This window comes from Staurois parvus, unplaced genomic scaffold, assembly GCF_062004578.1.
Source record: "Staurois parvus isolate SC_StPar_1 unplaced genomic scaffold, SC_StPar_1.0 ptg000690l, whole genome shotgun sequence".
NCBI classification, from domain to species: Eukaryota; Metazoa; Chordata; class Amphibia; order Anura; family Ranidae; genus Staurois; species Staurois parvus.
Genome location: NW_028318486.1, coordinates 944,524 through 957,391, shown reverse-complemented (window position 1 = coordinate 957,391; position 12,868 = coordinate 944,524). Strand labels below are relative to the sequence as shown.

Here is a 12,868-nt window from a genome sequence, read left to right as displayed (position 1 = left end):
CGTAATTTTGAATGGCCAGCAATTCTTTTTTTTTTTACACTGAGCTCGGGTTCCCCACTGACAGCTGATGACTCGTTACATTATCTCATGTTTTCACATGCCATGACTAACTCATGCGGTATTTTAGTAGCGATTTTTTTAGGGAATGCCAACATTTTTTTTTTTGAAATGCTGTGCGGTATCTTACCTAATAGTTGGATGAGGTGAGATACCACTTTGTGAATTGTCCCCACTGTCTGGACCACCAGATGAAAATAAAAAAAGAAATTCTAAAAGGTTCCATAGTGAGTATAACAAGCATGCTTTACTCAGGGGCGGACTGACCATTTGGAAACTAGGGCCTGGGGTCAGTAGAGGGCCCCATGAGATGCCCTTGGTACCTTTTTCATAGGCTTTTTTGAGTTTGAGCAAGGACACAGGGGCCCCATGATCTCCTATTGCCCCGGGGGCCCCATGAGTTGTCAGTCCGCCCCTGGAAGGGACTCTTATGGGAAGGTGAAATTGAAATTTTAAGGAGTGGGAGTGGGGCCCCATGAGTTGTCAGTCCGCCCCTGGCTTTACTGCATATACAGACTGATTGTACTGTTGTGGGTTTAGTAATACTTTAATGTTCGATTATTACCAGATGATACCTCTCTTTACAAACTTCATTTTTGTCATTGCAGAGAGACAACTGCAAGCAAGAGATGTGTATGCCGGTGAGCAGTACAGCCTTTTGTCATTATTCTCAACAAACATCTCCCAATGCTGCAAATCACAGTGGTCACATGATCATCAATCCTTCCTCCCCCCCAGGCATACAGACCCTATTAAAGAGGCGCTTGGGCTGGGCGATAGGGGGTTAAAGCGGAACTCCACTCTACTGTCAAAAATAAAATGTTATATTCCCAAAACTCATCCCTGTATAAAAATAAAAGAAAACATATGCACTAGTCCATGGAGTCCAGCGTTGTCCTGTCTGTAGGGGAAGTGCTCCCTACGCTGCTCTTCTCTGGAACCGCCAATTGAATTGTGATCTGACGCATGCACAGACACACCGCCTGGTCTTTGGGACCTGGCCGATCCCCACATGCCCCGGACATCCTAGACATGCGCAGAAACACCATTGGCTCTGACAGTAACCTGGGAGAGATGCCACACTGTTTCTGCGCATGCGCAAGATCCCACAAGCTGCCTCCTGGGATATGTGACGTGGAAATCCCAGGAGGCAGTTTGTAGGACCTCACACATGTGCAGAAATGCCGTCAGGGCTTCCAGTGACCACAGTATTTTTGCGCATGTGAAGTGCCCAGATACATCATTCTCCCCAAGGCTTGTGTAGGCAGGTGCAGTTATTTTCTCCACTGCAGGTGGCGCTCAACCGCAGCAGCATTGCAGAGGGAGAGACCATTGTGCTCTACTTCTAAGAGAAGAATGATCTTGTATGATAGACAACAGGGACACATACAGTGCCTTGAAAAAGTATTCATACCCCTTGAAATGTTCCCCATGTTGGTATGTTACAACCAAAACCGTCAATGTATTGTATTGGGATTTGATGTGATGGACCAACACAAAGTGGCACATAATTGTGAAGTGGAAGGAAAATGAGAAATGGTTTTCAACATTTGTTACAAATAAATCTGTGAAAAGTGTGGCGGCATTTGTATTCGGCCCCCCCGGAGTCAATACTTTGTAGGACCCCCTTTGGCTGCAATTCCAGCTGCAAGTCTTTTTGGGGATGTCTCTCCCAGCTTTGCACATCTAGAGAGGGACATTTCTGCCCATTCTTCTTTGCAGAATCGCTCAAGCTCTGTCAGATTGGATGGAGAGCGTCTGGGAACAGCAATTCTCAAGTCTTGCCACAGATTCTCCATTGGACTTAGGTCTGGACTGTGACTGGGCCATTCTAACACATAAATATGATTTGATCTAAACCATTCCATTGTAGCTCTGGCTGGATGTTTCGGGTTGTTGTCCTGCTGGAAGGTGAACCTCGGCCCCGGTCTCATGTCTTTTGCAGACTCTAACAGGTTTTCTTCTAAGATTGCCCTGTATTTGGCTCCATCCATCTTCCCTGTCCCTGCTGAAGAAAAGCATCCCCACCACATGATGCTGCCACCACCATGTTTCACGGTGGGGATGGTGTGTTCAGGGTGATGTGCGGTGTTAGTTTCCCCCCACACATAGCGTTTTGCTTTTAGGCCAAAAAGTTCCATTTTGGTCTCATCTGACCAGAGCCCCTTCCTCCACATGTTTGCTGTGTCCCCCACATGGCTTCTCGCAAACTGCAAACAGGACTTCTTATGGCTTTCTTCCAACAATGGCTTTCTTCTCGTCACTCTTCCATAAAGGCCAGATTTGTGGAATGCGCGACTAATAGTTGTCCTGTGGACAGATTCTCCCACCTGCGCTGTGGATCTCTGCATCTCCTCCACAGTTCTCATGGGCCCCTTGGCTGCTTCTCTGATTAATGCTCTCCTTGCCCGGCCTGTCAGTTTAGGTGGACGGCCATGTCTTGGTAGGTTTGCAGTTGTGCCGTACTCTTTCCATTTTCAGATGATGGATTGAACAGTGCTCTGTGAGATGTTAAAAAAATTAGGATTTTTTTTTATAACCTAACTCTGCTTTAAACTTCTCCACAACTTTATCCCTGACCTGTCTGGTGTGTTCCTTGGCCTTCATGATGCTGTTTGTTCACTAATGTTCTCTAACAAACCTTTGAGAGCTTCATAGAACAGCTGTATTTATACTGAGATCACATGACACACAGGTGGACTCTGTTTACTAATTAGGTGATTTCTGAAGGCAATTGGTTCCACTAGACTTTAGTTAGGGGTATCAGAGTAAAGGGGGCTGAATACAAATGCACTCCACACTTTTCACATATTTATTTGTAAAAACGTTTTGAAAACCATTTATCATTTTCCTGTCATGTCACAATTATGTGCAAACTTTGTGTTGGTATATCACATATAATCCTCTTGTTCATCAGAGGCTCCTCCTCACCCCCCCCCCCCCCCCCACACACACACACACTTCACAAACTCTGCCATCACTACAGAGCCCATCTTACACATCAGTAGCCTCCATCGCATCCAAGAACCCCTTTCACACTTTCACATTAGACCCCCCCTACACATCAGAGCCTCTCACCATATCAAAGTCCTGCCTCACATCAGAGCCCTCCTTTGTACATTAGAGCCTCCCCTTGCATATCAGAACCCCCCTTTGCACATCAGAAGCCCCCTTCACATCGGGGCCTGTATCACCTGCTGGTGGCACTATGGTTTGCAAAACAGAAGGTTGTAGTCCCAGTGTCCACCAGCGGGTGTCTCCCAGCACATCCCAGCAATCAGTCTCCACCCGATGCTGGCTGCTGGGAGGTGTTTAGCCCCTACCTCTACGAATACCTTGTGCTTTAATGTTTTGCCCTGCTTGCTAATTGATCCTGAGCCTGGTTCCTGCCTGAGCCTGCTCCCCCTTGTTTCTGATCCCAGTCTTGGTCCGCCCCTTCCTGACTTTTCCTTACACCTCCAGTTTTACCCTGTTGATCTGTGTTCCTCATTTTATATATATTATTATAGTTAGGTCGTTAATTAGGTATTTTGTCACTCGGCTTATGGTTCACTTATATCTGTACGTTGGTGTTTGGATAGGTTTTGTTTCACTGTTAATAGACTTGCTTCAGGCCTGGTTCACACCTATGTATTTTTTTAGTGTGTTTTGCAGAAATGCACTACAGCCCATTTAACATGATTTCCTATGGATCTAGTTCACATTTGTGAGTTTTGAGCTGGTGCATTTTTTTTGGGAAGGGTCAAAGACTTTTTCCTGCAGCAGATTGCGTTTTGCATATAATAGATGTAACGGAATCGGACCCCGACTGCACTAGGTTATTTCTGTTAGACTCCTGCTTCCCTGTCCGAACACAGATCCACGGACACCACCGCTGACCATACAAGACGAGACAGCACCAGACTTGTATTAAAACAGGATATAGACTGCTTTATTTTAACACCGATACAAGATATATACACAGGGCGGGGCAATACATTTAGCAACAAGAGACACACAGCAGTCACCCCCCACCAAGCCAATACACAAACATACATCCCATAATAGTTTGCTCCCAAGCAAGACACACAATAGAACAACATGGCATTAAACAATGAGCAACCCCCACACCCCACCTATACATGTCTACACAATATCAGGACATTCCACCCTGTACCCCTAACAGGCACAGGGAGACTTACACATAATAGGGATATGGGGAGCTGAGAAAGGGGTTTCCCTACCTCTCCAAAGGGGGCTGTGTTCCATGGGCCCCCCACCCACTCCCGTCACAATATACTTCAAAGGACCCGCACCAAAAATGCAAATGATGCATTTTGCGTTTATATTTGTTGGCTAATAAGAAAGTATGACAGTTTTGTTCATGTAGTGCGACATTGACGCGACTTTGCTGCTACTTGAGTGCCAGAGAGTGTAAAGTCCCATCATAGTCGCATCAAAGTCGCACTACATGAACAGAATTGTCATACTTTCCTTTTAGCAGAAAGAAACGCAAAACAAATCAAAAACGTAAAAAGATGCATGCTCGCAAACACAAAACACACCGGAACACCGCATCAACCCCAACATGCATAGATGCGAACCTAGCCTCAATCATATCTGGTCATCCCTGCTGTGGATGGCTGCATTCGGCATCCCTGACATCCTCTCACCCCCAGAGTCTCTAATATATATGCATCACACAGATGTTCTGTCTGTATAGAAATCTCTCACAAAAGAGAAATATTGGTTTTGGAAAAAGTCTTTAAAATGATTTCAGGCTAATAATCTGACAATGTGTGAAACATCGAGCAATGTCAGGGAAACCTGGTCACAAGGAAAGTGTGTCGCTGGAATAACTGATATGTTTCGTCTTTTATTTACAGAGTCCTTAGAACGGGAAGTCGGTAAGTGTCGTGATGTCCTTAAAGTGTAACCAAAAATGTATCTTACTATAGCTTACCAGTCCTGAGATGTGGTGGCTGCATTAGTTTTTGTTCTTTTATTTCCTTTATTTTCACCTGGTAATCCTGCAAATTACAATCTATTGAGGGAACCATGGTTGTCACCCAGGCTGGACTGCAAACATGAATGGGGAAAGAACAAAAAGAGGGCGCACAGGCCTAGTGCATTACCATAAAAAATGTTTAATAAAAAATAAAGTAGGTTTTGTACTCACAAACGACAATATAGTCAAGGCACATCATAAAAGAACAGCTGGATCAACACCGCGCTGAGTAACAGTCCGCAATAGGGAGTTTAGACATCCAAAAGGCTGACGCGTTTCGAGGACTTGCCTCTTCCTCAGAGCCAACTGACCAAATGTCTGCTCCCTCTTTTATATGCTCACTACTATATAAAAGAGGGAGCAGACATTTGGTCAGTTGGCTCTGAGGAAGAGGCAAGTCCTCGAAACGCGTCAGCCTTTTGGATGTCTAAACTCCCTATTGCGGACTGTTACTCAGCGCGGTGTTGATCCAGCTGTTCTTTTATGATGTGCCTTGACTATATTGTCGTTTGTGAGTACAAAACCTACTTTATTTTTTATTAAACATTTTTTATGGTAATGCACTAGGCCTGTGCGCCCTCTTTTTGTTCTTTCCCCATTCAGTATATTTGGATTCCCCCGGTCCATTTGAGGGCAGCAAGGTGTGCATGTTCCAGGACATTCTTAATGTGGTTGTAGCCTGCATCGAGTCCATCCCCAAGCGCAGGAGCATTTGTGTTTGCTGGTTCTTTGGACTGCAAACATGTCTGCCTTTGCTCATCTCTATTTGGCCCCTTTCACACGGGCGTTACCTTTTTTTTATCAGTTCAGTTTTTTCCAAACAAAAACGGATCAGTTTACTTCCATTTTTCATCAGTTTACATCCGTTTTTTCATCAGTTTACATCTGTTTTCGCATTAGTTTACACCCGTTTTTCATCAGTTTACATCTGTTTTTCATTAGTTTACATCCATTTTTTATTAGTTTACATCCATTTTTTCTTCAGTTTACATGTTTTTTCATCAGTTTACATTCGTTTTTCATCTGTTTACATGTGTTTACATCCGTTGACATCCATTTACATCTGATTTTCATTAGTTTACATCCGTTTTTTATTAGTTTACATCCATTTTTTCTTCAGTTTACATGTTTTTTCATCAGTTTACATTCGTTTTTCATCTGTTTACATGTGTTTACATCCATTGACATCCATTTACATCTGATTTTCATTAGTTTACATCCGTTTTTTATTAGTTTACATCCGTTTTTCTTCAGTTTACATGTTTTTTCATCAGTTTACATTCGTTTTTCATCTGTTTACATGTGTGTACATCTGTTGACATCCATTTACATCTGATTTTCATTAGTTTACATCCATTTTTTATTAGTTTACATCGGTTTTTTCTTCAGTTTACATGTTTTTTCATCGGTTTACATTCGTTTTTCATCTGTTCACATGTGATTACATCCGTTAACATCCATTTACATCTGATTTTCATTAGTTTACATCCGTTTTTCATTAATTTACATCTGTTTTTTTCATCACTTTACATATGTTTCTTCATCAGTTTACATAATTAATTTATCAGTTTACATCCGTTTTTCATTAGTTTACATTCATTTTTTTCATCAGTTTACATACATTTTTTCATCAGTTTACATACGTTTTTGCATCAGTTTACATAATTTATCAGTTTACATCTGTTTTTCATCAGTTTACATCCGTTTTTCATTAGTTTACGTTGTTTTTCATCAGTTTACATCTGTTTTTCATCAATTTACCTCTGTTTTCCATTAGTTTACATAAGTTTGTTCTTCAGTTTACATCTGTTTTTTCATCAGTTTACATTCGTTTTTCATCAGTTTATATCCGTTTTTTCATCAGTTTTATATCATTAATTCATCAGTTTACATCCGTCTTTTCATCGGTTTACATCTGTTTTTTCATAAGTTTACATCCGTTTTTTCATCAGTTTACATTCATTTTCATTAGTTTATGTCTGTTTTTTCATCAGTTTACATCCGTGTTTCATTCGTTTACGTTTGTTTTTTCTTTAGTTTACATCTGTTTTTCATCAGTTTACATCCATTTTTTTCATCAGTTTTTCATCAGTTTACATCCGTTGAAATCCATTTTTCATCAGTTTTTTTGTCCCTTACGTGTTTTTTTTAAACTTAAGAAAAATAGGATTTTCTTCTGTTCAAAATAACGGATGTAAACAGATGATCATCCGCTAGTCCATAGAAATACATGGGTGTCCGTTTTTCATCCGTAAACAGATAAATGAAAAACGGACATACGGAACACCCATGTGAAAGAGGGAGGAGGGGAGAAGGGGGTTGTTAGTTTATAGAAGGAAGATAACATTGTTTGTGCTTCCAGTTAAGCTCAGGAAGTGACAAGGACACCACGTTTCGGGCAGGATCAACATATATAGTACTTGAGAAAAAAATTTCTCAGCCTTAAAAAAAAAATGAATGCAGCCACCACATCTAAAGAGTTGTAAAGTACAATTGAGAAAACACGGGTGCATGGCTAAATTAGAATTTGGAAAAAAGCTGCAGTGAGATTTTCACCCTTCCAGACTTCATCTTACTCCCCTGATATAGAGAAAGTATCATCAGAGAGTGACAGCATGGGGGTCCATGTTCAATATTACTACAACTTTATTTTCTTTTTCTCTTAACAAAGAAAATGTGTAATATTTGCAGATTTAATTTCATTGAGTGACAGACCAACATTTGTGCTGTAACGACCAACAAAACTAACAACAAAAATATCATCCCCATTTTTTTCTTGTTTTTAGAATGGAGGAAGATTTCCATTATAAAAGGTGAGTAGATATGTGCATCCACTGCCTGTTGTAGTGTCATGTGATCATTTCATTTGAACATTTTAGCCAAGTTGGTCACCCCATGGTTTTCACTTTAGTCTTGCACTAGCCACAAAAATGGTATATTTTAGGAAAATGTAATCAACCAGTTCCAAAAGTGCTCAAATGATTGAATGTGGCCTACCATCATCAGTTGGATTCAACACCATGACATGATCTAAAGCAGGGTTTCTCAACCAGGGTTCCATGAAATCTGAAGGTTCCTCCAAAAGTTGCTAGAGGTTCCTTGAGCAATGAGCAACTTCTGCCTCTCAGAGTTTCCACTGACACCATTGACCTTTTTAGCTATCAGTAAGGTGGGAATTCTTCCCAATGTCCAAGTGTAAGAAGTATTTTTCCCAGTGACCATCACAATCATTTTTCATGAGTTGTAGACCTAGTAGGGATTCCCTGAGAACAGAAATTTCTTCCAAGGGTTTCTCTATGTTGAAAAGCTTGAGAAAGACTGATCTAAAGACCTGGTGATAGGTTGCTGGGTTGATGAAAGTCTGGTTGCATGCCCGATGTCAGGACTTACAGTTTACACAGGACTCTCTTTGCCCCTATATCACATACTCCCTCATAATTGGAAGTCTTCCTTTGCTCCCAGCCAGCAGGAGTTGGGTGGGGGGGAAGGGAAGATGAATATATGCTACTGGTTGGACCGCCATCAAAGCCCAACTGCACCAGCCTTCGACACCCCCTGCCTCCCCACACCTCGGCAACATTTCTCTTGACATACCTTGAATACTGCTGTTACGTGGCCAGTCATGGGATGGTCCTTTTTCTTCTACTCTGGTGGTTGGCTGTTCTCAATGCTATGTAGCATTCACTCCTGTAGGAGCCGCGCTGTTTAGGCCCCTAGGCTCCTTCTCAGTAGATTCACCCACAGCCAGGTACCAGTCACTCTCTTGGCTCACTAATCAGTTTAGGGGTATGCTTTTCTGATGCTTTATTGTGGAACTTGAACATATAGGGTAATTGTGGGATACTCCAGTAACTTTAAGAACTCAAGGACACTAATCTTCCTCCAGGAATCTGAGCAAAGCCCTTGCCTACAGCCATTTTTGGACTAAGGTTTACCAGGACACCATGAACAATGTCCCTTTGAGCAAAGCTGGCTGTAGCATAAGAGGGATAGTAGCAGCAGACTGTCTCAGGGATCTCTCACACCAGTCTGTACTCACTAATGTTCTTAGATAATTGGATGCCTCCAATCCAACAGTCCTGAACCCCAGAAAAGGTCCCTCAGTCAGCTCCAGTGAATTTCAGCAGAATAGGCCCCCTAGGTAGCATAGCTTGGGCTGCATAAGCAGCAGACACATGGCAGGCCTGCCCGGAAGGACAGTAGCCCTCCAGGCTGGGATTTCCTCCTCCTGGACAAGAATCCTTCTGTTCTAAGACACTGGATATTTATGCTCCCTCCCAGCCACCATCTGGGCAACACTCCCCAGGGATTGGCCAGGGATGCATAAATATTCAGCTGCAGATATGACTCTCCCAGTCCAGTATCCTCTAGAACTCTTCCAGACAGACAGGAGGAAGCAGTCAACCCTTCAGCCAGTGAAACACAGAACAAATTAATCACGTGCAGCCCAACTGACTACAGTGAGCCCAGAACTAAATGTACCTAACCTAGCACCTATCTACAGCTATGTAGAAAACTACTCGTTATGACATCAGTACTGCTCTCCTAAGTGACTCCAGGCCAATGTGATGACACACTCTCTGGGATTATGTCCATGACTTTCTTGGCCCACAGGAAGTGACCCAACCCAGTAAAGGTGCTGGTTGTGTCTGTTGGGACTTTACCATTTTTGGGGGGCTTGATCTAACTTAATTTTAATTTTGGCCTTTGAGGGAGAGGTTGCCGACTGCTGGAGGGTTTATTGATGCTGGTTGCTGGGAGATTTGTTGTTGCTGCTGGGGGGTCTAATGTTGCTGGGGTGGATTCTTTGTTGCTGGAGATGGTATTTTGCTGTGGGTAGTCCATTGTTGCTGTGTGTGGGAGTCTATTGTTGTGTGGGGATCTATTGTTGCTAATGTGGGGTCTGTTTGTTGCTGCAGGGGATCTCTTGTTGCTTGAGTGGGGTCTGTTGTTGCTGTAGTAGGATCCATTGTTTATGTGTGTGTCTGTGGGGGGGTCTATTGTTGTGGGGGGATCTATTGTTGCTAGTGTGGGCTCTATTTATTGCTGAAGGGGATCTCTTGTTGCTTGAGTGAGGTTTGTTGTTGATGTGGTAGGATCCATTGTTGCTGTGTGTGTGGGGGAGGTCTATTGTTGTGTGGGGATCTCTTGTTGCTTGAGTGGGATCTGTTGTTGCTGTGGTAGGATCCATTGTTGCTGTGCGTGTGTGGGGAGTCTATTGTTATGTGGGGATCTATTGTTGTTGGGGGTGGGGTCGATTTGTTGCTGCAGGGGATCTCTTGTTGCTTGAGTGGGGTTTGTTGTTGCTGTGGTATGAACGATTGTTGGGGTCTGTGTGTGTGTGGGGGGGGGGGTCTATTGTTATGTGGCGATCTATTGTTGCTTGAGTGGGGTCTGTTGTTGCTTGGTAGGATCCATTGTTGCTGTGTGTGTGTGTGGGGGGTCTATTGTTATGTGGGGATCTATTGTTGCTGGGGTGGGGTCTATTTGTTGCTGCAGGAGATCTCTTGTTGCTTGAATGGGCTCTATTGTTGCTATGGTAGGATCCATTGTTGCTGGACGAGTCTGCTGTTGTGTGGGGGATCTATTGTTGCTGGCTGTAGGGGCTCTATTGTACTGCTTTTATTGTTATCATAAACTCATTCATACAAATTATTTGGCACCACAAAATGATACTTGGCTCTGTATTCTCTAAAAGGGGCGGGACTGGGAGGTGAGTAGGGGGTGGAACCAAGTGACAGTGCTCAAAGGATGGTAGAGGGCGGAGACAAGGGGGACTCAGAAGGGGCGGAGTTCCTGCACCTATTCTCTGAGAACAAAAGTCCTGACAGCACGCATTTCAAAACAGTGAAATATCAGGAATTTGGGCTTACAGAGTGACTAGTTGCCACTTTGTTAACCGACTTGAACAAAAAGAACGTCACTTTGTTTGTTTATTTCCCATTTTTGAATGGAACAGACCAATCAGATTGTAACGTATTCTGTCAAATATACTGAATAATCCTAACTGTCCTGTAATGATAGTAATAATCAATTGATTTTTAATTGAAACATTTCTTCCAGAATCCATTTTGTTTGATCCTTCTACTGCTTTTTGTGGCCTTCTGGTCTCTCCGGACAGTCGCACCATCTCAACCACGGATGTGGTCCAAGATGTCCCCCAAAACGAAGAGAGATTTGACACCGAGCCTTGTGTCCTCTGTCAGGCCGCCTTCCAGTCAGGCACCCACTATTGGGAGACAGAGATTTTGGAGAGGAATGGAGAGTTCTGGTCTCTTGGGATAGCCAGCAAGTCAGTGAGGAGGACCGGAGGTCAAAGAGAATGTCCTGAAGCTTTGATATATGCCATTCGAGGAACAAGAGAAGGTTACTATGCTCTGTACACCCCACCAGTGCCCATTGTGTTTGAACCTGGGCGGATACAGAGAGTCGGGACTTACCTGGACTATGACCAAGGGAAGGTGTCTTTTTATGATGTGGACACTTACAGGCTCCTCCACACTTTCACTGAGAGGTTCTCCGAGCCTGTCTATCCATTTTACTATGTCGGACCAGGCATTGCTTTCTCTTTAAATCCATAGGGCTGTGAAACCAACGCTCCAGAGGGCGAGTCCACCCAAATCGAATTTAGTCTTTAGTGGGTGATGACCGAGTCAAGGTGGCCGTAGACCTATGGAAACTGAATGGGCAATGTCAGTTGGTGGATGTGACTCGAAGATGGTTAGGTAGACCTCCAGGATATGACATTAGGCACATGGAGGTTGTTTTACTAAAATGCAGGAGTGCAAAATCTGGTGCAGATGTGCATGGTGGCCAATCAGCTTCCAACTTCAGTTTGTTCAGTTAAACCCCCACCCCGGCGGTATTCCTGAGTGTAGCTCGGGGTTAACTTTCAGTACCAAAAGCGGTAACCCCGAGCTACACTCGGGAATACACTGCAGCATTGCTCTGGGATTCCCTCCAGCACTTACCTTGTCCTGCGCTCCCGTGATGTCCCCCCTGCAGCATCCCCAGCCATCTCCTCCAACCAGGGGCAGACTGACAACTCATGGGGCCCCCGGGCAATAGGGGATCATGGGGCCCCTGTGTCCTTGCCCAAACTCAAAAAAGCCTATGAAAAAGGTAGCAGGGGCATCTCATGGGGCCCCCTACTGACCCCGGGCCCTCTGGCAGTGCCCGAGTTTCCAAATGGGGGCGCCATGGACATTCACTCAATACACTAAAATCACACAGTATTCCATTCCTGTATCAAACCATTTCACATACATTGTGTCCCGAGTGCTTTGTCCGGCGCCCTGCCTGCATTTTTACTGTTCTTTCTGCCTGGAAACTGAGAAACGTCCATGGCGTCCAAAATGCGTCCCTTTAGGTCAAAAGCGGTTTTAGACCGGCTAGAGAACAGCGATAGTAAATCAGAACCACTTGCAGAATTGAGTGATAATGATTCATGGGGGAAATTCCTCATCAGACACTGAAAACGATTCTGCGACTTTGCTCAGCGATGTGCGAACTTGGCGCTATATTTCACATTTCAGTGTTTTTGGTTTGATTATAATATTAAATTACATTTATTATTTTTATATTATTTTTTATGATTATTTATTATATTGGCCACTTGTAGTCTCCATTCGAACCCCATGTGAAAAGGTGACAACACCGTTGGACAATTGGGAGACAAGGTCAGAGTGTTGTCACCCTAAAACAGGAAGTGCCTGAACTGAGATCTTTATGTATTTTTTGAGATCACCAGGTGTCAAACTTAATGATAGCTGCAGACTTTAAAATATTGTAAATTATATTATATTACATTATGCTTTAGTTTGC

General features: G+C 43.4%; 1 protein-coding gene across 1 annotated transcript in view; it reads left to right on the top strand.

Annotated features, from left to right (window-relative positions):
* LOC149446789 (butyrophilin subfamily 1 member A1-like) overlaps nucleotides 1-12,624 on the top strand; it is a 48,301-nt gene extending 35,677 nt beyond the window's left edge. Inside the window, exons 5-8 of the mRNA XM_089652711.1 lie at nucleotides 666-698; nucleotides 4,923-4,943; nucleotides 7,831-7,857; nucleotides 11,108-12,624. Of these exons, the coding sequence (XP_089508837.1) occupies nucleotides 666-698; nucleotides 4,923-4,943; nucleotides 7,831-7,857; nucleotides 11,108-11,625 (599 nt within the window). The 3' untranslated portion in view covers nucleotides 11,626-12,624. The remainder of the gene's footprint in view (nucleotides 1-665; nucleotides 699-4,922; nucleotides 4,944-7,830; nucleotides 7,858-11,107) is intronic.
* The last annotated feature ends 244 nt before the right edge of the window (nucleotides 12,625-12,868 follow it).